The 27,236-nt window shown below is 44.5% G+C and overlaps 1 protein-coding gene across 1 annotated transcript in view; it reads right to left on the reverse strand.

The window, feature by feature from the left end:
- LOC311322625 (uncharacterized protein) overlaps nt 1-26,151 on the reverse strand; it is a gene marked incomplete at both ends in the record, with an annotated part of 113,097 nt that extends 86,946 nt beyond the window's left edge. Inside the window, 3 exons of the mRNA XM_084454705.1 lie at nt 23,968-24,203; nt 25,458-25,518; nt 26,027-26,151. Coding sequence (XP_084310831.1) covers nt 23,968-24,203; nt 25,458-25,518; nt 26,027-26,151 — 422 coding nt within the window. The remainder of the gene's footprint in view (nt 1-23,967; nt 24,204-25,457; nt 25,519-26,026) is intronic.
- Nucleotides 26,152-27,236: the final 1,085 nt, after the last annotated feature.

The raw sequence follows: 27,236 nt of genomic DNA on the forward strand, positions 1-27,236 counted from the left end.
ACCAGTTTGGAGTGCAAGCAAACGTGGTGTAAAGGCACTGGCACATGTCCCATTTCTATCCCTTGTAACAGTACACTGCACCCACATGAGGACACATCTGACCAGGGCAACACATCCGCTAAAATTACAGACTGCGCAGCACCTGTGTCGCGCAGTATACGAATGGGCACCACTTCAGAGCTGTCGTTCAATGACACCGAACCATTGAATATGAAGGGTGCATAGCTCGGATCAGGTGACTCAGAGCGCACTGTGGTGTCTTGAGTTCCAGCAGCAGGCATGGTCCTAATCAACCCTACAGGTTTACGGGGGTTAGAGGAGGGAGAAGACTGATTAGTCCCCTGTATCCGCTGCCTACAGTCTTGTATCAGATGCCCTTTCTTGTGACAGTAGTAACACTTGCGAGTCTCTTTGGGACCAGGAGATGAAACACATCCTGTCTTCTACCAATGCTCACATGCAGTGAGATGAAACACATCCTGTCTTCTACCAATGCTCACATGCAGTGAGATGAAACACATCCTGTCTTCTACCAATGCTCACATGCAGTGAGATGAAACACATCCTGTCTTCTACCAATGCTCACATGCAGTGCCAGTAGATGAAACACATCCTGTCTTCGCCATAAATGAAGTATCGGAATCTCAAGTGGCAAAAATATTAAGATCAAGAACTAAATATTAAGATCAAGAACAAAAGCTCTAAAGCTAAGGATGTGTTTGGGCTGGACTCCTCTTTCCTGAAGAAGCATAGGGAGTCACTCTCAGAGCCCATTACCAAAGTGGTTAATGCCTCTGTTAGAAAGGCTAACACCATTTTTTAAGTCAGGGAATATAAATGAGGTTAGCAACTACAGACTCATTAGCATTCTCCCTATAGTCTCAAAGATAGCTGAGAAGAGTATAGCTGAGCAACTAATCACCCATCTCAACAATAGTCCCTATCCACTTCACCCTATGCAGTTTGGGTTCAGAGCCAACCATTCCACCGAAACCACAAACTGCTTCTTTTTAGAGACTGTAAAAGTGAAAATGGACAAGGGGGGCGTGATTGAAGCCGTGTTTTTAGACCTGAAAAAGGCTGTTGATACCACCAGTCACAATGTGCTCATCAGTAAGCTGTCCATGTTTAATTTTTCACCTCATGCTTTAAATTGGATGAGATCATATCTTGAGGGTAGAACACAATGTGTCAGAATAAATGGTGATCTATCACCCCTCTGGAACATGATGTGGGTGTGCCACAGGGATGGATCCTGGGCCCTCTCCTGTTCAGTCTGTACTGTACATAAATGGCCTGCCCTCTGTCTGCTCTGGTTCTCTAGTCCACATGTATGCCGATGACACAGTCATATATGTGCATGCTAAAAACAAAGCAGAGGCAGCAAGCAAACTCAATGCAACCATGATACAGGTAGTTCAATGGCTCACTGACTGCTGCCTCCACCTGAATGCAAAGAAAACCATCTGTATGTTCTTTGAAACCAGGCCAGGTCAAGCCTGGCTTGTTTTTGTTCAGGACTGGTCGAACGGAAGCTAGTCCAACACTGAACTAGCTGTGAATTGAAATGACAGGAAATAATGTCTGATAAATTAAGGTCCGCCGGGGCCTTGAACCCCCGTCTCCCGGGTGGGAGTCCTGTGCTCTCACCACTACTCTACTTGTGCAGCGGAGATCGGCGGGTTGGTTTTGGTGTCCTTCTTCCAGTCCCTAGTCAGTCCCTCCGAAAAAAAGCGATTATGCGATCGCATAATTCATTGCATAATTAGGCAAAAGGCGCAGATTATGCAAGGGTCACATAATTTTAGAAAGAGCGCATTTTCACCGCGATAATCACTGAACTCCGTGCAAAAAACGTGGAATATGCGGGGCTCGCTTGATTTCATACTTTCCGCATTTTTCTGCTTCAGGTTGTAATGTTTTTCACCTCGTTTGTAGGGTTGCCACCTTCAATGGGGGAAGATAAGGGACACCTTGCCAGCAGTCCCATGCTCACGAAACACAAATCAAGCAGGGGTCTGGGGGTCCTCCCCCATGAGATTATGAGTGTCAGACATCTCATTTCCTGCATTCTAGTGAATTGCACCAATTTCTGTTTAATATATCAAGTTCAAAGTCCTCTGCTATTCTCATCATGAATGAAGGAAATAAATAGCCAATAAGAGTTGGCTAAAGCACAGCTGCATCGATTATATTAAGATCAAATCAATAAACATCAGATCATAGACATGGGCAAAATGTTTGGTCTGATAGCAAATGACCTGAACGACCACAGAGACCAGACATCGGGGGTTGTTTATAAGTTCCCAGGCTGCCTTTTAAGGCTGCCTTCAATCATGACGCCGGTCTATACCGTACCTGGTCTAGGCGCTCTTGCATAGGCTATGGTTTTGTTATTTCTCGTATCATTCCAAGCATGTGAAGACGTAGTGTAGGCTATATGCATTAGAGTGGGGTGTGCACGAAAATACAGGACAGGTTCTTGCATTTTTCGCATATTCTTGCAATATTTGCAATTTCCCGCAACTTAACTTCAGAAAATCCCCGCATTTTCAACACATAAAATCACATAAAAACCCCGCATATTCCATTGTATAATCAAGTATTTTTGCCTGCATAATCAAGGATTTTTGCCCGCGTTTTTCTGGAGGGACTGCCTAGTGTGGGTTGGGGTCAGAATAAGAGTTGGGGTTAGAATAAGGGTTGGGGTTGGGACAGGATCTGACCTATAAGGCAAGGGGTAAAGGTTGGAGTGAAAGGATGAACATGTGGATGTTTGGGGTATAGTCCCATAAAGTCATCCCCACTGGGGCCTTGAACCCCCGTCTCCCGGGTGAGAGTCCTATGCTTTCACCGCTACTCTACTTGTGCAGTAGAGATCGGCAGGTTGATTTTGTTGTCCTTTATTTTGGTGTGCTGGGACTACTGCCTCTTGTGGTGCCAACAGAGAAATGCAGGTCAACATTGACCGGAAGGAGGGAGGGAGGGAGGGAGTGATAACCGGACAAACACTATTCTAGGTGCGCTGGCTTACAGCCATGCACAAAAAACCACTGCCTCTTGTGGTAGCAACATAGAACTGCGGGTCAAAAACCCGACGGAGGAAGGGAGAGAGGGAGGGAAGGAGGGAGGGAGTGACAACCAGACATTTGCTATCTTTGGTGCGCTGGCTTACAGCCACGCACAAAAAGAGCATCCAAAACACCTGATCCAGATGTCTTCGCTGCTGGTGAGAGGCTCCAAGTGGTGACATAATGCAAATACCTTGGAATCATCCTAGATTGCAACCTTACATTTAAAAAACAGTTTAAAAAGGTTACACAAACAGTCAAATTCAATCTATCGAATTTTAGGTACATTAGAAACTGTCTGAACATTGAAGCTGCAAAATTGTACTTCCATGCAATCATGTCCCATCTCACGTACTTTCTCTCCAGCTGGACCCAGGCCTGCAAAACAACTCTAGCACCCATACAATCAGTTTACAAACAGGCTCTGAAGGTTCTGGACAAAAAACCTATCTGTCACCACCACTGCAATATCCTAGATAAGCATGCCCTTTTAAGCTGGGACAACATCATAAAGCTAACGGATGATCCTCTGTGGTCTGGCCCCACCACCACTCCGATGTTTTCACTGAGCAGCAGATACACCAGATCTGTGGTAGCGGGTGATTTTATAGTCCCACTGAGGAACAGCTCATTCAGCCAGTCAGCCTTCTCAGTGAGAGCTGCTGAGACCTGGAACTCCATACCAATTCACATCCGCAATACTGAAACACACAGATCATTCAAGCGCACTCTCAAAACATGGCTAAGAAATAATCAGGCAAGTGACCATAACAGCCCTGGTCACACTACAGCCTCCTGACCTTGCCTGCTTGCTTGCCTGCCTGTTCATGTGGTACCTTTACGTCTGTCTGTCTGTCTGTCTGCTCGTATGCCATTGTCTGTCTAGTACTGTCCTTGCTTTTTGTTGTTGTAATCTGTCTTGTATTCTCTCTGCATTTTGTATTATATTTTCATTTCTTGTCTGTTAATTACTATGTTCTAAATGTGCATGAAATGTCTTTTTACTGTCTTATCTTTTCCTAATCTGTTTTTTTAAATGTCTTTCTTACCGTTTTTATCCGGCACTTAACATCTTTCCCAGGGACAGCAGTTGAAAACTAGCTACTCAGCTAACACTGGCACATTTACTATGAGGGCTCATTTTCTAAAATGTTCCTAAAATTGTTGATTAATGTGCATTGTCCCTGTAAAAAATAAACTGAATAAAGTAATCACAGGCTATAATATCACAGCAGCGCAGATTACAAGATTGGATTTGAGATTATTTTAATAGCAAGGAATGTGCGCCGGACATGGAAGACAAACAAGGATAGAAATGGGCACGGCTGATTAGCTGATAACTCTTGTAGGCTAGTAGACTATTAACTAACAAGTAGTTTATTGTTCAGCACAAGTTCAGTCTGAACCCATCGTAAATCCCTTAGCGATGCCCTCCGTTCATCCCGTTACAGTTTTAGCTCAATTAGAGCAAAATGATACCTTTTAAAAAGGAGAGTTGCAGTATAGCGCACATCTACTCTACCTGCGCAAATTAGGTCCTTAGTGTGGGCCTACAATACACTATATGAAAATGAATGATGAAGACAAGGTTTTTGTAGGCTACATACATCACTGGAATGTTGCGTTTTAAAATTGTATTGAACCAAATAAAATATAGGGACTATCCATATCTTAATATAAATCCAATCTATGAACAAAAACAACATTTCCTTATGTAAAGGGGCAATTTGATGACATGGCTTTTCTAGCTGTCGGTTGCCTAGGCGTAGTGGTGGGGTACAGACAGCCAGAAAAGCCATGTCACCAAATTGCCCCTTTGAAAATGTTGTTCACAGATTGGATTTATATTAGGCTATGGATAGTGAACCATATGGATAGTTACAACTGTGTTAATGATTGGTGCCCTTTTTTGGGACTTGTGTATATATATGTCCATGTTTCTCATTCACCTCATGGCTGACGAAGGCACCACGCTGAAACGTTCTCTTTCTGCCCATTAAAATGGCAATTTAATATAGCCTCCCATGAGTGGCGGTCTCTCTTTTTTCATATGGATAGTGACCCGACAGTGAGTACAGGTCAGTTGCCTACTATTTTATTCCCTTCTTTCACGTTCTTCACGTCGTAGCTAGCACTAGCCGTTTACTTCAGGTTTTGTTTGCCACCACTACTTTCTGCCACCACACTGCGCACACAACTGCACTGATGCAACTGTGACGTCGACTCCAAATTGGTCTATTCGACACAACAGTACACCCCCCTTCTCTCTCACTCCTGCTCCCATGCACCCACCTGGAAACAGGAGCTGAGAGGAGAGCTGCAACGATACTGTGCAGTATACTTTAATTCTCAAAAATAATATTGCATTGGTTTTCAGAATAAGAAAAAGTGATAAAAAGAGGAAAAACCAAGGCAAAAGTGAAATCTTGAAACATCTTGAGACATTCCAAGACATCATAAGACATCTTCCAATAGTGACATCTTAAGACATCTTGAGACATAAATATTCGACATGTCTTAAGACATGTCTTCAGACATGTCTTCACTGACAAAATACATCTCAAGATGTCTTCACAAATGTGTCTTAAGACATCTCAAGACAAGGTGATGACTGGGTATGTTGTCAATCAAAATCAGTTCAATCAGTTCAATCAGTAATGTTACAGGGCTCAGTTTCCATGTAATTTATATTGGCTGCTCTAAATTATCTTTGCCAGCAGGTGTCAGTAGTGTATACAGCATTTAATGAGGGCTTGAGTAATGAATCTATTACACAATGTGCCTCGAAGCCTCTGTGTTTCAGAAAGCCTCATTTCGCCATCACTGACTAGGCTACTTCCTCGCAAATCCTCCTTTTAGTGCTGCTGGTAACTTCAGTGCCATAAGGAAGTTAGCCTGATACACCGGACATTTCACAAGTGTCTGTTCTGCTTAAATCTGAACGGCTTTTGAAGAACATTTAAAATTGTTTGCATTAAACATAAACAGACATGATGGCAAAGAGCGTTTCTAACTTGCAGCCGCTTCTGTGAAGTTTAAAATAGTTTGCAAACATTCACTTAGGGAGGCGAAAGTGAAGCTGAGAGCCAAAGGCAAAAGTGCCTATTTATATTGCAGATTTAAACCCAAAGCTAATGGGGAGCTTGATAACAGGTAATCTGTAAACTCTAGAGCCTTCTCTCTTGCTGAGTGGAAACGTTTGAGTTATTTTCCGCTGCGCCACACCTATCAGCCCCAAGAACACAATGCTGATTCTCTCCCTATTTGAAAACTCTGGTTAAACACTAACTATATTAAATAACCACTCACATCTCTCACTGTTATTTCCACTGATATTCTGAAAGGTTATTCTGAAATAAAGTAGCTACTTACTCTGTATTGTCCTCTCCGCTTTGAGATGGTATTATTTTCTGTCGAAGCAAAAGCTGAAACTATTTAGACTTTAGTTTTCAGGTGTGGTCAGGTGTGCCTCCCCCTTCTCTCTCACTCCTGCTCCACCCACCAGGAAACAGGAGCTGAGCGTTGCAGCTGAGAGTAGAGCTGTGGAAAGAGACACATACAGGTTAAACACCCCATACTGTATAAAAACCATCATACTGTCTCTGTGTGTCAGTCGGTCCTTGGTGATGTGTGTGAATCATGTGTTTGTTTGGATTATAAGAGATGAGTGACTAATGCTATCTGCAGGTGCAGTGTGCTTCACTTGACCTAAAACAGCACAGAGATCAACAAGGTTACTCATGAGGGTGAAAGTCTCATGGAAGATGGAAAGATGGTCAGGTAAGTTAGTGCTGGCAGTGTGGTGAATAGCCATATGAAAAAAAAAAGGTGCTGTAATAATGTCAGTGTTTGGAGTCGACTCACAGTAACTACAGCGCACTTTAAGAACAACCCTCATTTCATTTCAAACCTTTATTTATACTTGTGAAACACTGAGGTTTTGCTCATTTACAGTGAAAATAGAGAAACACTTACTCTGCCCCCATCTCTCTCTCTCCCTCTCTCTCTCTCTCTCTCTCCCTCTCTCTCTCTCTCTCTCTCTCTCCCTCTCTCTCTATCTCTTTCTGTCTCTCTCTCTCTCTCTTTCTCTCTCTCCTCCTACCTTTACTCTTAAGATTTCAAAATACTCACTTTATTTTGTTGGCACTACTTCTGAAAAATGTACTCAGCTTTGTCCGTACAAAATGTCTCCTTGACTGTTGTTGGGCATCACCCAGATGAAGTATGCTGAAGGTAGAGCTATAAACGTGTTTTACTGTTTACTGTACATTTCACTGCAGCTGACTCACAGAGTACATATTAACAATAGAACACTGATCATTTAGCTCATTTATTGTGGTGTATTGTCAGTCACTGTACTTTGCTTCATAATGCCATGATAACAGCTTAAATATTAACAGGAATGCAAACCAATTCTGTTTATCTGAACTAAATTGGCTGGACTGATGAGGTGCGCAGCTGGAGTGAGAGAGAGAAAGAAAGAGAGATAGAGAGAGGGGGAGACAGTGAAAGAGAGAGTGGGAGACAGTGAGAGGTAGATATAGTGAAGGAGAGGGCAGGAGAGAGAGCAGGAGACAGAGTCATAGAGAGTGGGACACAGTGAGAGATGGAGAGAGAGGGCAGGAGAGGGAGAGAAAGAGGGAGAGAGTGTGGGAAATAAAGTGTGAGAGGGAGAGAGTGTGGGAGACAGTGAGAGAGGGAGAGAGACAGGGAGACATAGTGAGAGATGGAGAGAGAGGGAGACAGAGTGAGAGAGGAAGAGAGAGATAGGCCAGGAGAGGGAGAGAGAGGGAGACAGAGTGATAGGGAAGGAGAGGGAGAGAGAGAGGGAGACAGTGAGAGAGAGAGAGAAAGAGAGAGAGAGAGAGGAGGGGCAGGAGAGGGAGGGGTGAGAGAAAGAGAAGGTTGTAAGCACACAAGATAGATCATCTAGCCATGCATCATCTATTGACTGGACTCATGGCTGTGCCCAAAATCTGTCAGCATGCAAGCTGTGCCATGTTAACCAGATCTACAGTCATGCTATAATTTGTGTAACGTCACATATCAGTCAAAAGATCGGTATAATATTTGGTAAACCACTGATATTACTGTGTTTGTCAGTTCAGCCTCATCCATGATGGAAAGAGTATTCCATGTGTGATGAAAAGTTGAGCTAATGTCTATGGCAGCACATCTCTATGAAGCATGAGGCAGTGAAAGATGATTGGCTGAAAAGGAGTTCTGTGAATCAGCACTTGATTGCTCTTCCTCAAGGACCCGGATGAGTATGGGCTTGCATACACATATCCTGTATAATATGCACATTACTCTGTGAATAGTGTACACATAATTGTACTTCTCCCCCCCCCCCCCCCAGTTATAAATTTCATTTTTTTTGTGTGTTAATACAGGGTAAATGGAGAACAAGGAGTTGAAAATGTGGACAAAGCACGATGCATGTTCACAGTTCGAGGCTGTGGAAGGGGAAGCTTTATCTCAGGCCTAACAACAAAAAATGCTGGTTTCTGGTGGCCAACCAACCCTGACGATTTATGTGTGACCCAATTTTATTTTATGAGCTTGTCGGAAAAAAAGTTTCTGAAGCGGTTTCTGAGTGGTCTACATTTTTGTAGAGCGCCCCTTGCTCCAGAGAGAGCCAGACCTCAGCGATGAATGCAAATGGCTGCGATCTGTCAGCATGGACGTGTCCACCATAACCGTTTGGCCATGCAACGCGCCTCTCAAAATTGTCAGATTGGGTGCAAAAACATTTAAGAAGTGCTCCAGGAAGTCAAACAGTGCCCTTGTAGCTTTATATCAGCAGCCGGCAAAGTAGATAGAGCTGACAAATGGACAGACAACGATGTGGTGTCAACCTCCACCCAGCAGCTTGGTGCGCATGCTGGCGTGTTGAGTTTCAATGAAAGTATTTAGCACTGAAGTGTGCCCCATAGCCAGAATCGGTGCCCTCCACAGCTCAAAATAAGCCTACTCCGTGTGCCTTCCACATACTGTTGGGTGCAGCAACTCAAACATTTACCTCCACCGAAAACCATACAGAACAACAGAATGTGTTTAACTGAACTGTTTAACTGTCTCAACTTTAGATAAGGGAATGGAGAACGGAACATAACTCAGAGAATGAGATCATTAATGGAAAACACCTCTTCATATAATCAGATGATGCTCTGTTTGAGTTCAGTTCATGCTAGACAATTGGAGAGTGAACTCATCACAACTGCGCAGTGTGATTTTGATGCCAGAGATTCAATAAAGTACTTTCTTGCATCGACGGATCTGATTCTTCTTCCTTACAACCAGAAACCAAAGGTCACCACATTTTTGGCGCTGCGAGCAGGGTCTGGTTCAAAAGATTGAAAAAGGGCCTGCAAGCGCGGGGCAAGTGGTCTGATCAGCCAAAAGAGAGGTAAGCGTTATTATCACTCTCAAAAATGGCCTCGTGAGCACGGGCCCCCGGTGGGCCGGCTTCAGTCAACCAGACCTAAAGAACTGATTTGACATTTCTGGAAGTAAGAGTCATCTCACATCTGCTAAATTAAACTACTAATATACTGCATGGTACATGATGTATCTCACCTAACTTTGAGAGCATATAGTTGGGTTTATTTTGTACTTGTGTCAGAGGGAAATGCATGATGCTTTCAAAGTAGTTGTTAGAAGAATAATGGATGATCCATTATTTAGTAGTAAAGTAGTTGTTTGCCATAGCGCATAATGCACGGTCCGTCTTTAATATCTGTTGAACTTTGAGTTGTGTCATTCTGAAACTATTCTGAGATTAGAGTAGTCGTCAAGAGGTGACAGTGAGATTTTTGTTGAACTTTGAGTTGTGTTTTTCTGAAACTATTCTGAGATTAGAGTAGTCGTCAAGAGCTGACAGTGAGATTTTTGTAGAATTGTATTATTGAGAAGAGTTGTGAGATGTTTCCTGTTGAAATAGAACAAGGGTTTTGCTGCAAATGAGTCTAGATAGGGCCAGAAAGATAGGGCCTAGGTACTGTAGCTTTATCTGAGAGCAAGTCCAACATTTGGCGTGCATTTGTGGTGTGTTGGTGCCATCAAGTGGCTATTGTTGAAATAGTTCCTATATGAGTGTGTGGGTCTAGACTGATTATAAGGATATTTTTTGAAGTGTTGATTTGGTGTTGGTGAGAAGTAACAGAGTTGTTGTGTGTCTTGTCTTTATTGTACTACCGGTAAATATATATAAGTTTGGTGTTTGGGTGTGGTCCGAAGGACCACCATATAATAGGCTATGTTGTATAAAGGAGTGATGTAAGCTATTGTTATTGGTCTGGTTCTCCTATACTGTCAATCTGAAATAAGCATATGTGACAGCGGCTGGTGATTTGGTCCGCAACTCAGCAAACCCCGAAATGCGCTAAAGGGCAAAATAAATAAATAAATGTTTTTTTTTCGTTTTTTGTTTTATTTTGTATTACCAAAGTTGAAGTTGTGAAGAACCCACTTACTATAACAGACAACAGTTTTAGGTTCACGAAATACGTATAATTAGTCTGCAAACTAAGCTCGTTTTTAGCTGATTTCGAGCCGGGCTTGGGGGCGGGCAGATCGATTAGCATGATTTGGTTTCATTGGCTATTGCTTCCGGGTTCTCCGCCCCCAACCCTTCCCAAACAACACGCCGGTGTAGTGGATTTTAAAGGATTTACCAAGATTCGTTCAAAAGGTTAAGTCTGATTTATTGTGAAACACAAATACTTGCGCAAGGACTTCCTGCAAAACACAGCAAGGGTGGTTAAGTCAGAGAAGTGAATTCAGCCTCTTTGCTCTGGCTTATATCCAGTCTAACACAGGTAGAGTCCTTTTAGGATGTGATTGGCTAAACTCATTGCACGTCATGTGAAATGGCAGGCGTGGCCAAGAGTATAGACATGTGACAAACAGAAAACAAAGGTCTGAATCAGGACGAGGAAGACTAAGGTGGGGCCCTTCTGACTTAAACAAAGAGATGAGGAAGAGCTATGCAGAGTGTGTTTACAATTACAAAAGAGGGAGAGTTGAGGTCTTTTACATGACTGAAACTGGGTTTTGCAGGGGACTTGGGGGGAGGTGATAAATTACAAAGACAAAGGTTTAAGGTGTTTGGATGTAAATTCCTGGACAATCCCTCATTTGTGCCTGAACAGGCACACAAAAATAAAATCCAAACACAGTGTAAACAGTCAGCTATGCTATACATGTGGAAAGGAAATAATCTCTCCACTAGGTGGAGAAAAAAAAAAAAAAAAAAAAATCTCTTTTTTTTTTCTTTTTTAAATTATTTTCTCTCAACGTGCAAAATCACACACCAAAACCCCTTGCTTCAGAAATTTGACAGGAAACAAGATAAAAAAAATGACATGATTATATACTATTTATAGTCTAAGAGTGGACAACCATTCACCAAAAAAAACAAACTTGATTTAACAAGGCAAAAAAAAAAAAAATGGTTACCAGTGTAAGAGGGGCAAAAAACCTCTTGGTCAATTTAGAGGAAAAACCCAAACTTATTTATCAACTCATGTTTCAACAATTGCAACTCTTGTAAACAAATATGATATTTTCCAGATTATTTCAAAGTTCATTCACTCTTGTGAATAATCGCATGTGATGTCCTATGGAACATAGATTCCATGTGTGCGTCTCTGAATGTTTAATGTAGGTTCCAGTGTGTGCGATCAGAGGTGCAGTCCGATTGCTCATCAGAGGAGAATGTCATCTGGGGAATGCAAGGCGTCTTCTCTTCTAGATCGCAACTTCGATGTCGCGTTGCTTGAAATCAGTTATGTTCAATGTTAGTGTGTGCAGGTGTGTGTGCGTGTGTGGTGCATCTTGTGAGGAGGTGACCAGCAAGGTCATTTTTCCTCCGATTCCTCGTCAGAGGAGAGGACAGTGTGATGGCCCATGGTTTTGGCCTTTGAGCCCTCTGGTTCAGCTGCATTCTGATCTCCTGGTGTTTGCGATCCCCTGGTGGACCGTCCTCTGCTGCTTGGACCCGTCGGCAATGGCTTGCATGGATCCACGAAGTCCTCTTCAGATCGCTGTCTGCGTGGTGAGTAGAAACTGGTACGGCCCGAGCCACCTCGGCGAGTTCCAGCTCCTTCGTCTGTGGTCGTGGACCAGGACCCAATCCCCAGGAGAGATGTGATGCAGGAACCCCTCCTTAGCCTCAGGAAATGGCGGTCCTCACTCTGTTGGAGACATCTGTTAACATCCTCCGCCACCCCTGTTTTTGAAACATGATCTGGCCCGTGGGCTAGTTTGAAAGCATAATGAAAACATGAACGAGGTAGTACAGGTTTGTCATTAGGCCCTAGATACAGGTTAGTTTGGTGGTGGAAATGTGCACTTAGTCCTTCATTTCTTTTTTCTCCGCAGGTGGAGCAGATGCTTGTAGGTCAGAAATGTCTGCCGGGGACAGTGGAGGAATCTTGTCAGGGTCTGTGGATGGTAGAGAGTATAGAAAGCACAGGGGAGGAAGCAGAGACAGCCGCAGCTTTTGCAGCGAGCTCTCGGAGGGTGAGGAGGGAGTCCCTGTCCTGGTTCAGCAGGGTGAAGGTGCGGTGGGACACCACACAGCCAGGGCGCCAGCAGCACGTACAGGCTCTTGAACTGAACCCGGTCCATCCCTGTACTGCTCCACGTAGGGTCGGCCCGGGTCGTGCTGCTGGAGGGCTCACCTCGGCGCTCCCGCTCCCCCAGCACAGGCTGATGAAGGGCTCCGTCTGTGGATCCACAGATGAGAGAGACAAACAGAGACAAAACAGAAGAGCAAAAAGAGAGTCCTCTGGTCTGGTCTCCCTGTTCCCCTCTTTGGTCAGGAACGGTTATTCAAAATCTGTTGGAGATTCTCAGAAATATGGTTAAGCGCAAGCTCCTGCTTTGGGGAAAAATGTTGTTATTCAGTCAGGAAACTTAAACAGGGTGTCTGTTCAAGTGTCATTTTAGAGCCAGTCTGCAGTAGCCTACAGTGACATCAGGGGCAGCGTTAGAATGACTTCAACACGCCCAGTCCCCAGTCATGATCAAGGCAATTGGATTTGGCTCTAGCATTTCTCTTGCGATTTTATGAAAATAAAATACGCTATATTCTCGTCTCAACAAAACAACACCCCCTAAGGGTGAAAGCAAAAATTTCCTGAAGTCAGGATAAAAATAGAGATGGGGCAAAGAAAATGACACTAAAATGAACTGGCTTCATTTACAATTAACTAATCAAAGAACTCCATCAAAGCTTCATTTGTATAGCTAAAATTTGTATATCTAAAACCTCCCTCTTCTGCATTTGAGGACAGAGTATTTGGGCACTGCTCCTGTTTCATACTTATCTGTCGCTCACAGTGAGTTGGTGACATGGCGTTGGTCTGCATCTCACGAACCCCAGATCGCCCATCTGTAGGGAAACAGGCCAGTAACCTCCGGTGTACGTGCCCGTCTCCTGGTTCGGCATTCACCCATCACTCCCGGAACGACAGTTGTCTGTAAAAACCCACTCAGAAAAAACACTCAGGCCCGATGAATGTGCCTCAAACTATAAACATGAGATATTTAACATACTCATTTAAAATATATATAAATTGGGTTATGAGATGCTGCATTCAGATTAAGACACTGGCAACCCTTATCTATTCCCCCCACTATTATGCACAAACCTTATGTTTTAAGCTACATATCAGAAAGAGAGACAAAACAAACAACAGTTAAACAGACCAACAGCAGGTTCCAATGTCCCCAGGAAGGCATGATCCAGGCTCCTCAAAGACCTGCCGCCCAGGGTCCATAGCACCTGAAAATTAAGACTCAAAACACAGACTGGGTTCAATAGCAGAGGAGAAGGCCTAGAGCCAACTCCTCAAAACACATTATCATTATATGAATGAAAATTCATACAGTAGAATGCATAACACGAACAGCTTATGGCCATTCATTGACTATTGAAACAACTCCTGAATCAAACACACATTCAAAACCCTGTCAGACTTTTGAGTTCTCCACTATTACCTAAAAGATCTGCTCAGAAACATTAACAGCAACTTAAGACTCAAAGGCTCTACATCTATTTCATCCTGCCACCATTATCTTAAAAAAAAAAAAATCTCTCAATCTTGGCTAGTTAAAATCTCCCTTATGGGTTGTTCAAGGGAACTCCAGCAGGTGGCGCTCGACCCCAAAATCGGAGGCTCTTCCTTCCGGCCCTGTTCGGACAAATACCTCGTAGAAAGAAGGGGCGTGGCTAATGGCGCAACAAGTCGAGGGGGGAATCTAATTTTAAATCAGAGTTATTCTGCTGGGGAAATGGTGGAGAGACTGTTTGCTGAATCTCCTTATCTTTCCTTCCTGACCTAAAAAAAACAAACTCTCGTTCTACTCTCCCAAATCTTAAAAACAGACCAGTCTAGAGAATTAACAGGCATTTCCCTTAACCCTCTAGCTGAGCCCGAATCTTAGAATTTAACACTAAAATGTCAGATGTGGATGTAAGAAATCGAAAATGCTTTAGCACATAACGAAATTCTGCCAACAAACGCTCGCAGAGTAATGCTTCAGCGCAACAATCTCCTCAGGCTAGCAGTAGAATCCTGTGACCTCCTCTAGCCCTATGTTATTAGCCGGGGTTACATTGACACCTAGTGGTGATCCCAAAATGTTGCATGTATGACCCGGAAGTTGTCTTTGGCAGCGCGGGGAAATTTAAAGAAACAAATCCCAAATAATCACGACGCAGCCTAACCCCAAAACAGCAATGAAAGGAAACCTTATGGTTAACTCACGGCGGGAAAGAATACAATTTCGAAGGAAACAAAGACACATTAAAATTTGCTTAGTACTCACCCAGTCAGCGAAGTGCTTTGTTCTCTTCTGGCTCAATGGCGGAACACCGCGAGAGTTTTCCTGCGTCTCCTAGGCAACCAGTTAGCTAGCCTACTGGGAATCTAGCAGAATTTTAACAGTCTAAAAGTGTACAAAACAATACTTTACCTGGATCCATGGCGCGCATAACAAACAATAATCAAGAGCCGAGGCTCAAACAGTGAACACATAAGACATAAGACGAAACAAAAACTTACGTTACAAACAAGCATGCTCGGCTGCACTAGCAATTTGGTCCAGGCTAAACCTTCCGTTTAGATCCTACCAAATTGTACAGCCACTTGGTGAAAACTAACGCTCGTTAGGTTTACCAAGTCACCCGGGAACAAAGGGACAACGTTTCTCCAAGAAACGCGGATTGGAAACACCAATCACTCCCGTAGCTACCATCTTGTTGGTAATCGTTCTTCAACGAACATCAACAATCACTTCGAAGCTAGTTGGCAATCGTGCTAACACGAACATCAACAACGGGGCTTAAGCTAGTTGGTATCGTTCTTGAAACGAAACATCAACAATGAGGCTTAAGCTAGTTGGTATCGTTCTTGAAACGAAACATCAACCATGCTCTTCCTACCCTCGGTAGGACTAAATACCCACGCTGGGGTTCCTGTTTTCAAACAATCCAGACCAACAAGCTGAACCAAATCAAGGCAAATACAACTCAAAACCATAAGAGGGTTCGTTTAAACGTACCTGTGAGCCTCAGGAATCCAGTGGCAGAACTGAGGAAATAATCTCGGCTAGCGCTCTGGCGCAAGAGAGAAAATTGATTTTCCAAGCCCATATGGACCGACACGTCTGTCGATCAGTTCATCCACTGGAATCCCGGCAACACGCAGGTAGTCCTCCCAGATCATCCGCGTCGCCAAACTGTAGTGGATTTTAAAGGATTTACCAAGATTCGTTCAAAAGGTTAAGTCTGATTTATTGTGAAACACAAATACTTGCGCAAGGACTTCCTGCAAAACACAGCAAGGGTGGTTAAGTCAGAGAAGTGAATTCAGCCTCTTTGCTCTGGCTTATATCCAGTCTAACACAGGTAGAGTCCTTTTAGGATGTGATTGGCTAAACTCATTGCACGTCATGTGAAATGGCAGGCGTGGCCAAGAGTATAGACATGTGACAAACAGAAAACAAAGGTCTGAATCAGGACGAGGAAGACTAAGGTGGGGCCCTTCTGACTTAAACAAAGAGATGAGGAAGAGCTATGCAGAGTGTGTTTACAATTACAAAAGAGGGAGAGTTGAGGTGTTTTACATGACTGAAACTGGGTTTTGCAGGGGACTTGGGGGGAGGTGATAAATTACAAAGACAAAGGTTTAAGGTGTTTGGATGTAAATTCCTGGACACCGGCTTTGTTTACATTCAGTCCCAAGTTAAACGATGGATGCTACAGCTTTTGCTAAAGAGAAGACGGGGATGGCATCCAGGACATGGAAAGAGTTTTAAGAGCAGCTAAAACTCCAGCAGAGCAGGACTCGTTCGTACACAGAGTTTTATTCTTGATGACTGTATCCACAAAGCAAGTTGCTACCAAGCGAAACGTCGAACGACGTACCAGATTCACACCACCGCCAAGCATTCTGCTTTGCTTTGGGGTAAGCTGATCTTTATACTATCTGTGCTGTTTACATTACATTAACGTTAGTCGTTTAGCAGAAGCTCCTTTCTAAACAAGTGACTAAGTCTAGTGTGATAGTTATTTTAGACTTGTCTAGTCAAAAGATTTACCAAGATACGTTCAAAAGGTTGAGTCTGGTTTATTGTGGAAAACATTACGAGCGCAAGGACTTCCTGAGAAACACAGCAAGGGTGGTTAGTCAGAGAAGTGAAGTCAGTCACTCCTGCCCTGGCTTATGTACAGTCCAAACAAAGGTACAGTGCTTCCAGGATGTGATTGGCTACTGCATTGTACATGAATGGCAGGCGTGGCCAAGAGTAAAGACATGTGACATGAGAAAAAGGCGGTAGTTTCTAAGAGGGACAAAGGAACAAAAGGATGGTTATTCTGGAGCAGACAGATGGCCTTCTAGAAGCCATTTTGTATGTTAGCACAGCTATGTGAATACTTAGGGGGAGGTGATGAATTACAAAGGGAGATTGAAACTAGGGTTTGCAGGGGACTTGGGGGAAGGTGATGAATTACCAGGACAAAGGTTTAAGGTGTTTGGATGTAAATTCCTGGACAATCCCTCATTTGTGCCTGAACAGGCACACAAAAATAAAATATAAAATCCAAACACAGTGTAAACAGTCAGCTATGCTATACATGTGGAAAGGAAATAATCTCTCCACTAGGTGGAGCAAAAAAAAAAGAAAAAAAAAATCTCTTTTTTTTTTTAAAATTATTTTCTTTCAACGTGCAAAATCACGCACCAAAACCCCTTGCTTCAGAAATTTGACAGGAAACAAGATAAAAAAGATGACATGATTATATACTATTTATAGTCTAAGAGTGGACAACCATTCACCAAAAAAAAAACTTGATTTAACAAGGCAAAAAAATAAATGGTTACCAGTGTAAGAAGGGCAAAAAAAACCTCTTGGTCAATTTAGAGGAAAAAACCCAAACTTATTTATCAACTCATGTTTCAACCATTGCAACTCTTGTAAACAAATATGATATTTTCCAGATTATTTCAAAGTTCATTCACTCTTGTGAATAATCGCATGTGATGTCCTATGGAACATAGATTCCATGTGTGCGTCTCTGAATGTTTAATGTAGGTTCCAGTGTGTGCGATCAGAGGTGCAGTCCGATTGCTCATCAGAGGAGAATGTCATCTGGGGAATGCAAGGCGTCTTCTCTTCTAGATCGCAACTTCAATGTCGCGTTGCTTGAAATCAGTTATGTTCAATGTTAGTGTGTGCAGGTGTGTGTGCGTGTGTGGTGCATCTTGTGAGGAGGTGACCAGCAAGGTCATTTTTTCTCCGATTCCTCGTCAGAGGAGAGGACAGTGTGATGGCCCATGGTTTTGGCCTCTGAGCCCTCTGGTTCAGCATCATTCTGATCTCCTGGTGTTTGCGATCCCCTGGTGGACCGTCCTCTGCTGCTTGGACCCGTCGGCAATGGCTTGCATGGGTCCACGAAGTCCTCTCAGATCGCTGTCTGCGTGGTGAGTAGAACCTGGTACGGCCCGAGCCATCTCGGCGAGTTCCAGCTCCTTCGTCTGTGGTCGTGGACCAGGACCCAATCCCCAGGAGAGATGTGATGCAGGAACCCCTCCTTAGCCTCAGGAAATGGCGGTCTTCACTCTGTTGAAGACATTTTTTAGAATGTTATTCAGTGCAAGACAATATTGTATCATATCATCTTCACATGACATGAGACTAATCTTATTTTGGGGAAACGGTGTGTTAGTCATTTTCATAGGTCGACCAGTAAGGACTTCATATGGAGCCAGCCCTGTGGTCTGGTGCGGTCTCCCTCTCATGTACATGAGTGCCAGAGGTAGAACTTTCATCCATGACAGACCTGTCTCTGCCATCAGCTTGGTGAGCTTTACTTTCAGAGTTTGATTAGCTCTCTCCACTATTCCAGCACTTGCTGGATGATAGCTACAAATGCGTTCTAAGGTCAATCTGTAGGCTATTGCAGATTTCCTGAATGACACTATTTACAAAATGGCTCCCTCGATCTGAAGAGAGTTTGGTTGGCAGGCCCCATCTTGGAATGATCTCTCTCAGGAGACTCTTTGCCACTGACAACGCTGAGGCATGCCTGCAAGGAAATACCTCAGTCCATTTGGAGAAAACATCAGTTAATACCAGGCAATATTTGTACCCCTGGCATGGAGAGAGTTCAATAAAATCCATCATAACATGTTCCCATGGCCCACTTGGCCGAGGATGTGCTGACAGTTCCATTTTTATCCCTTTTCCAACATTGGTTTGCATGCATATGATGCATTTGGCACAGTTTTGTTCCTCAAAAACCCTGAAACCTGGTGCATACCAATACCTGTTAACATCCTCCGTCACCCCTGTTTTTTGAAACATGATCTGGCCCGTGGGCTAGTTTGAAAGCATAATGAAAACATGAACGAGGTAGTACAGGTTTGTCATTAGGCCCTAGATACAGGTTAGTTTGGTGGTGGAAATGTGCACTTATTCCTTCATTTCTTTTTCTCCGCAGGTGGAGCAGATGCTTGTAGGTCAGAAATGTCTGCCAGGGACAGTGGAGGAATCTTGTCAGGGTCTGTGGATGGTACAGAGAGCATAGAAAGCACAGGGGAGGAAGCAGAGACAGCTGCAGCTTTTGCAGCGAGCTCTCGGAGGGTGAGGAGGGAGTCCCTGTTCTGGTTCAGCAGGGTGAAGGTGCGGTGGGACACCACACAGCCAGGGCGCCAGCAGCACGTACAGGCTCTTGAACTGAACCCGGTTCACCCCTGTACTGCTCCACGTAGGGCCGGCCCGGGTCGTGCTGCCGGAGGGCTCACCTCGGCGCTCCCCCAGTACAGGCTGATGAAGTGCTCCATCTGTGGATCCACAGATGAGAGAGACAAACACAGACAAAACAGAAGAGCAAAAAGAGAGTCCTCTGGTCTGGTCTCCCTGTTCCCTTCTTTGGTCAGGAACGGTTATCAGCAGTCTGTAGGAGATACTCAGAAATATGGTTAAGCGCAAGCTCCTGCTTTGGGGAAAAAATGTTGTTATTCTGTCAGGAAAACTTAAACAGGGTGACTGTTCAAGTGTCATTTAGAGCCAGTCTGCAGTAGCCTATAGTGACATCAAGGGCAGTGTTAGAATGACTTTAACACGCCCAGTCCCCAGTCATGATCAAGGCAATTGGATTTGGCTCTAGCATTTCTCTCGCGATTTTATGAAAATAAAATAACCATATTCTCGTCTCAACAAAACAACACCCCCTAAGGGTGAAAGCAAAAATTTCCTGAAGTCAGGATAAAAATTAGAGATGGGGCAAAGAAAATGATACTAAAATGAACTGGCTTCATTTACAATTAACTAATCAAAAACTCCATCAAAGCTTCATTTGTATAGCTAAAATTTGTATATCTAAACCCTCCCTCTTCTGCATTTGAGGACAGAGTATTTGGGCACTGCTTCGGACAAAATGGTCTCTTCTCCGTTTCATACTTATCTGTCGCTCACAGTGAGTTGGTGACATGGCGTTGGCGTTGCATCTCACGAACCCCAGATCGCCCATCTGTAGGGAAACAGGCCAGTAACCTCCATCTCCACCTCCGGTCTGTGCCCGTCTCCTGGTTCGGCATTCACCCATCATTCCCGGAACGACAGTTGTCTGTAAAAAACCACTCAGAAAACACACTCAGGCCCGATGAATGTGCCTCAAACTATAAACATGAGATATTTAACATAACCATTTAAAAATTATAAATTATAAATTGGGTTATGAGATGCTGCATTCAGATTAAGACACTGGCAACCCTTATCTATTCCCCCCACTATTATGCACAAACCTTATGTCTTAAGCTACATATTAGAAAGAGAGACAAAACAAACAGTTAAACAGACAAACAGCAGGTTCCAATGTCCCCAGGAAGGCATGATCAGGGCTCCTCAAAGATCTGCCGCCCAGGGTCCATAGCACCTGAAAAATAAGACTCAAACACAGACTGGGTTCAATAGCAGAGGAGAAGGCCTAAAGTCAACTCCTCAAAAAACACATTATCATTATATGAATGAAATTCATACAGTAGAAATGCATAAAACGAACAGCTTATGGCCATTCATTGACTATTGAAACAAACTCCTGAATCAACCACCTATTCAAAACCCTGTCAGACTTTTGAGTTCGCTCTACATCTATTTTATCCTGTTTATTTACCTTAAAAAAATTAAAACTCTCTATCTTGGCTAGTTTAAAATCTCCCTTATGGGTTGTTCAAGGGAACTCCAGCAGGTGGCGCTCGACCCCAAAATCGGAGGCTCTTCCTTCCGGACCTGTTCGGACAAATACCTCGTAGAAAGGGGCGTGCTAATGGCGGGAGCAGCAACAGCCTGGTTGGGTGCTATAGAATTAACAGGCTTTTCCCTTAACCTAATCATCTCAACCACCTCTAGCTGCTTAGAATTTTAGAATTTAACACTAAAATGTCAGATGTGGATGTAAGAAATCGAAAATGCTTTAGCACAACAATCTCATCAGGCTAGACGTTTTAGCAGTAGAATTCTGTTACATCCTCTAGCCATTTTAATAGCTAGTGTTACAGGGACACCTAGTGGTGATCCCAAAATGTTGCATGTATGACCCGGATGTGGTCTATGGTTGTGCGCGGGGAAATTTAAAGAAACAAATCCCAAATAACCACAACGCAGCCTAAAAACCCCAAAACAGCAATGAAAGGAAACCTTATGGTTAACTCACGGCGGGAAAGAATACAATTTCGAAAGAACACACATTAAGACACATTAAATTCGCTTAGTACTCACCCAGTCAGCGAAGTGCTTTGTTCTCTTCTGGCTCAATGGCGGAACACCGCGATAGCGGAGTTTTCCTGCGTCTCCTAGGCAACCAGCTAGCCTACTGGAAATCTAGCAGAATTTTAACAGTCTAAAAAAGTGTACAAAACAATACTTTACCTGGATCCATGGCGCGCATAACAAACAATAATCAAGAGCCGAGGCTCAAACAGTGAACACATAAGACGAACAACCCCCCGTGCACATGCAAGAGAGAACGTAGCAGACACACGGGAACGCAAACAAAGAACGACCAAACGACGACCAAAAACGACTAATATACGACTTAACACACAAACATGAAACAAAGGCCCACGTTTACAACAAACATTCTCGGCTGCACTAGCAATTTGGTCCAGGCTAAACCAGATGTCTAGATCCTACCAAATATGTACAGCCCCTCTGGTCAAAATCTCTACCAGAAACGCGGATTGCAAAACTCTCAATCACGCGCTGTAGCTACCATCTCCATTGAGCAAAACTCTCTCAACGTGCTCGCGGTTAAAACTCTCCCGCGACCGGCCAAAAGGAAACCTGTTCTGTGCCAAACTCTCACTTGAACAGCTGTTAAAACTCTCCCGCGACCGGCCAAAAGGAAACCTGTTCTGTGCCAAACTCTCACTTGAACAGCTGATACCCTCGTAACGAAACAAGGACGAAGTCAAAAGACAATACGATATAATTATCGATTGCTGCTCACAACTTCCTTAGATAGTTACTTACTTAATACCCACGCTGGGGTTTCTGTTTTCAACCAATCCAGACCAACAAGCTGAACCAAATCAAGGCAAATACAACTCAGAACCACAAGAGGGTTCGTTTAAACGTACCTGTGAGCCTCAAGAATCCAGTGTAAGAACTGAGGAAATAATCTCTGCGTGCGCTCTGGCGCAAGAGAGAAAATTGATTTTCCAAAACCCACTATGGACCCGACACGTCTGTCGATCAGTTCATCCACTGGAATCCCGGCAACACGCAGGCAGTGTTCCCATTCCCGTTCGCCAAACTGTGATAGTTATTTTAGACTTGTCTAGTCAAAAGATTTACCAAGATACGTTCAAAAGGTTGAGTCTGGTTTATTGTGGAAAACATTACGAGCGCAAGGACTTCCTGAGAAACACAGCAAGGGTGGTTAGTCAGAGAAGTGAAGTCAGTCACTCCTGCCCTGGCTTATGTACAGTCCAAACAAAGGTACAGTGCTTCCAGGATGTGATTGGCTACTGCATTGTACATGAATGGCAGGCGTGGCCAAGAGTAAAGACATGTGACATGAGAAAAAGGCGGTAGTTTCTAAGAGGGACAAAGGAACAAAAGGATGGTTATTCTGGAGCAGACAGATGGCCTTCTAGAAGCCATTTTGTATGTTAGCACAGCTATGTGAATACTTAGGGGGAGGTGATGAATTACAAAGGGAGATTGAAACTAGGGTTTGCAGGGGACTTGGGGGAAGGTGATGAATTACCAGGACAAAGGTTTAAGGTGTTTGGATGTAAATTCCTGGACACTAGCTAGCATAACAAAGGCACTAGCACTAACTAACAAAGGCTAGCTAGCTAACGTTAGCTAACATGCTAGTTAGCTGAGCTAGCCCTTTGTTCCTAAACTAGCCAGCTAGTCTATTTAATCAACACATTCTGGTACTATTTTATCTATATGGAGTGCCAGTACTGTGGGCAATAGTTTAATGTACTTTCTTCCTTCTATTCTATTGCAGTTTCGACTCAGAGAGTGAGGGTGTAAAAGTTCTGTGATGTAGGCCGGGGTCTGTCCGTGGAGAGCTCGGTGGGTAAACACCAGGACTTTGAACTCGATCCGGAGGTGAACTGGGAGCCAGTGCAGGGAGGCCAGGATGGGGGTGATGTGGCATGTCTTCTTTGACCTGGTGAGTAGTCTTGCAGCAGCGTTTTGGACCAGCTGAAGTTGTCCCACAGAGGATTTGTTGAGGCAGGTAAACAGTGAATTACAGTAGTCAAGTCGTGATGAAATAAATGCATGGACAGACATTTCTAATTCAGCATGTGATACAATGGACCGGAGTTTGGCAATATTTCTGAGGTGGAAAAAACAGGAACGCGTTAGGGATTTGACATGTTTGTCCAAGTGCATAGACTGATCAAAGAAGACACCCAGGTTTCTAACAGAGGGCCTAACATTTCCCTTGAGGGACCCCATGTGGTTTACCACTGTAGCGGCAGTCTTATCATTTGCAACGATCAGCACTTCAGTCTTGGAGGCGTTCAATTGCAGGAAATTATCCGCCATCCATTTGTCAATGGCCGACAGACAGTCATGAAGGATGCTGAGTCCCTCGACTTTCCCGGGTTTAAAAGAGAACTGGAGTTGGATGTCGTCAGCATATAGATGATATTTGACACCCTTGAATGTGCTGATGAGAAGACCGAGGGGGAGCATATATAGGGCAAACAGAGTTGGTGCCAGCACGGATCCCTGTGGCACACCACACGACAAGGGATGGGGGTCCGATTTAAAGGGACCAACAGCCACAGAGAAACTTCTCTCTCTGAGGTAGGAGGCAAACCAACTAAGAGCACTCCCTGTGATGCCCACCCACTCCCTGAGCCTATCCAGCAGGATGCCGTGGTCCACCGTGTTGAACGCTGCGCTGAGGTCTAGCAGGACCAGGACGGAGCATTCGCCGGCGTCAGACGACATCATGATGTCATTGGAGACCCTGAGGAGGGCAGTTTCCGTGGAATGTTGCTTGCGGAACCCGGATTGAAATTTGTCTGAGATGTTATGGTTGGTTAGATAGGTGGTGAGTTGGTTTGCCACCACTTTCTCCAGCACCTTCGAGACAAAGGACAGCTTAGAGATGGGCCTGTAGTTGCTTGGCAGGGAGGGGTCCAGATTGGGCTTCTTGAGCAGCGGCTGAACAACCGCCTGCTTAAAAAGGGCTGGAACCGTACCTGAGGCTAGGGACCTATTTATGATGGTGAGAAGACTGGGGCCCACAGAGGTCATAACTTCCTTCAGCATCGACGTTGGTAAAATGTCTAGGGGGCTTGAGGAAGGTTTCATGGAGCACACCAAGCCTGTTAGGTCCTTTAGGGAGATACTAGAGAAGCTGCTCAGAGCTGAATCCCTGACTTGACAGAGAGGGATGGAGGAGGGGGAGGAGGGAGGGGCGATGTTAGCCCTCACATCAGCAACTTTGTTTATAAAAAACTGGAGAAAAAGATTGCAGTCTTCATTAGAAAGGATAGGTGCAGATGGGAGAGGGGGGCTAACAATACTATTTATAGTACTAAACAACACTCTAGGGTTGTGCTTGGTGGAGGATAGAAGTTTGGCAAAATATGCAGCTCTAGTAGTCTTAACCAGTTCGTTAAAATCGACTAAAAGCTCTTTGAGATAGAGACGATGCACTTGGAGGTTGGTAGCTTTCCACAGCCTCTCTGTTTTGCGGCATTTGCGGCCATCATTCAGCCACGGGGATGAGTTGACAGGGCAAACTTTGCGAGTCACAATTGGTGCTACGTCATCTAAAACTGCCGTGCAGCGCGAGTTAAAAACATGGAGCAGGCGGTCTACGTCATCGTCAGGCAACGTTAAAATATTACAGTCAAAGCTGGCAGTGAAATTATCTACAGCTAAGCTGTTCACAATGCGTGAGCTTTTCATGCGCTTCTCCGGCACAAAATCGTTGTCAAAAGACAGACTAAACAGTATACATTTGTGGTCAGTCACTAGCATCTCTTCAGCGCAAACGTCACTGACTTTAAGACCTAACGTAAACACAAGGTCCAAAGTATTGCCCTTGATGTGTGTAGGACCAGTAACATGTTGGCTAAAGTGAAACGACTCAGTAACATTGAGGAAGTTCACAGCAAATGTATCCGAGCTATTATTTATATGAACGTTGAAATTGCCGATCATAAGGATTCTGTCCAGGCGAATGATGGAGGCTAGGAAGTCACCGAATTCTGCTTAAAATGAACTATTTCTGCCTGGGGGGCGATATATTAAAACACAGTAGAAGGGATTCAGGCGTCCGATTTTATTCGTAAGAACTTCAAAGGATGAGTAAGATCCAGAGCTCACCGTCCGTGAGGAAAAACAGTCCCTGTAGACCATAGCCAGTCCTCCTCCTCGGCCTGAAGATCTGGGGGCGCAGGAAAAAGCGCAGCTGGGGGGGCAGAGTTCAATTAGCGGGGCAAATTCATCGGCTTTTTGCCAGGTTTCCGAAATCAGCAGACAGTCCAGGTCTTTAGATGTAAAGAGGTCATTCAAGTAGAACGATTTGTTCGCTATGGATCGAGCATTTAGTAGTCCGAAGGAAATGGCTTCGAAGCCGGCTCTACCGAACGTTGAGGCTCGAGGCAGCGGCCGCAGGCACCCAGGCCGGTTCCTGGCTCGCCTACACGCAGGCACTGAAGCCACACTCGTGTGTTGTTGGAGGCGAGTTTCTGGATCGTTGGCGCAGGACCGTGGACACGCAGGCACCCAAGCCACACTCGGGTGCGGTCGCCGATGGATCACAAGGTCGAAGGCCGGTTGACGCGAGGGAAACGCCGGCAGGATGGGTCGGAGGCAGGATAGCCTCAGGCCGGGGCCTACGGCTGCGGAGATGTAATGGCGCAGGGACAGCGGGCTGCCCCGAGCTAGCATACGAAGCTTCATCGCAGCTCCAGCTCGTCGACCCCGTCTCCTGGCACGTCTCAACCGGGGGCAGCACCAGGACGGAGTCCAGATTGTCCCGGGGACCTCGGAACGCAAAGTCCGGTGGGAGCTCCATTGTTCAGAGTGGTGAGACAATGAACTCGCCACCGAGGCACGGATGGCCAGCAAGGTATGTCGATCGTAAATAATCAACGCTGTTGCACTGCTCACAGACAGAGATAGACATACAAACAGGACGAACAGAACGAGCAACCAGCTTGGATGACAGGCAGCCGACATAGGCGCGGCCATCTTGCTGAACACCCGGTATAGGAAAGGGGAGGGGCTAATTTCCATGTTCTGATATTTCTGTGGTTTTTAACATGTCTTGTTTTTATGACCGCCCTCATTAAAGGACAATGCTTGTTTTTGACAACCTGGACCTTATTTACGACATATTATAAGACGTTTGAATCACCGAGATCACTTTGGTGTAGTTCGGAGGCATGTAGAAGAAATTTAAAATCCAGCGCGAGCCAGTATATCCATATAATGGCGGTGGTCGGGGCACTTAGAATGCAGTTTCTAAAAATCTATTTTCTGCCGCGAAACGGTTGTTTTCATCAATCTGTCTTGATGAATCGCTAGTTGTGGAACAGGAAATAAAAACATGATGGAAGACCAAAGAGGAAGAGAGGCCCTTGTCTGGAGTAGGGCTGGGCGATAAAACGATAAAACGATAATTTCTATAAGAATCTTCCACGATAACGTTGATAAACACGTTAGGCTTGTTTTCGATATAGATGTTTACCTATTGGCTACCAAACTCACGAACAGCCAATCGTACAGCAGCAGTGAAACAAATGCATGGGAATGGGAAGCCAGATATTTCCAGCGCAGCCCCTCCCACTCAACAATTCGGATGGCGACCACGCGTTCGGGTGTGTGAAAAATGAATGAGAACGACAAAGTTAGGGAGGAAGAGATTGTGGAAAAGCCAAACAAATTTGGTTGTGTGGAAATGGTTTGGCTACCTTAAGTCTGACCAAGCACAGGTCAACGTTATGTGTAAACTTTGTCGGCGAACAGTACTCAGCAAAACTGGAAACACAACAAACCTGTTCCACCATCTAAAAAGGTACCATCCCACCGAACACTCAGAAGCCTTGAGTTTGCGCTACCATGAAAGTGTCAGCCTCCCAAGTAGGCCTACTTCCAAAG

The sequence above is a fragment of the Borostomias antarcticus genome (genome assembly GCF_949987555.1).
Source record: "Borostomias antarcticus genome assembly, chromosome: 20".
NCBI classification, from domain to species: Eukaryota; Metazoa; Chordata; class Actinopteri; order Stomiiformes; family Stomiidae; genus Borostomias; species Borostomias antarcticus.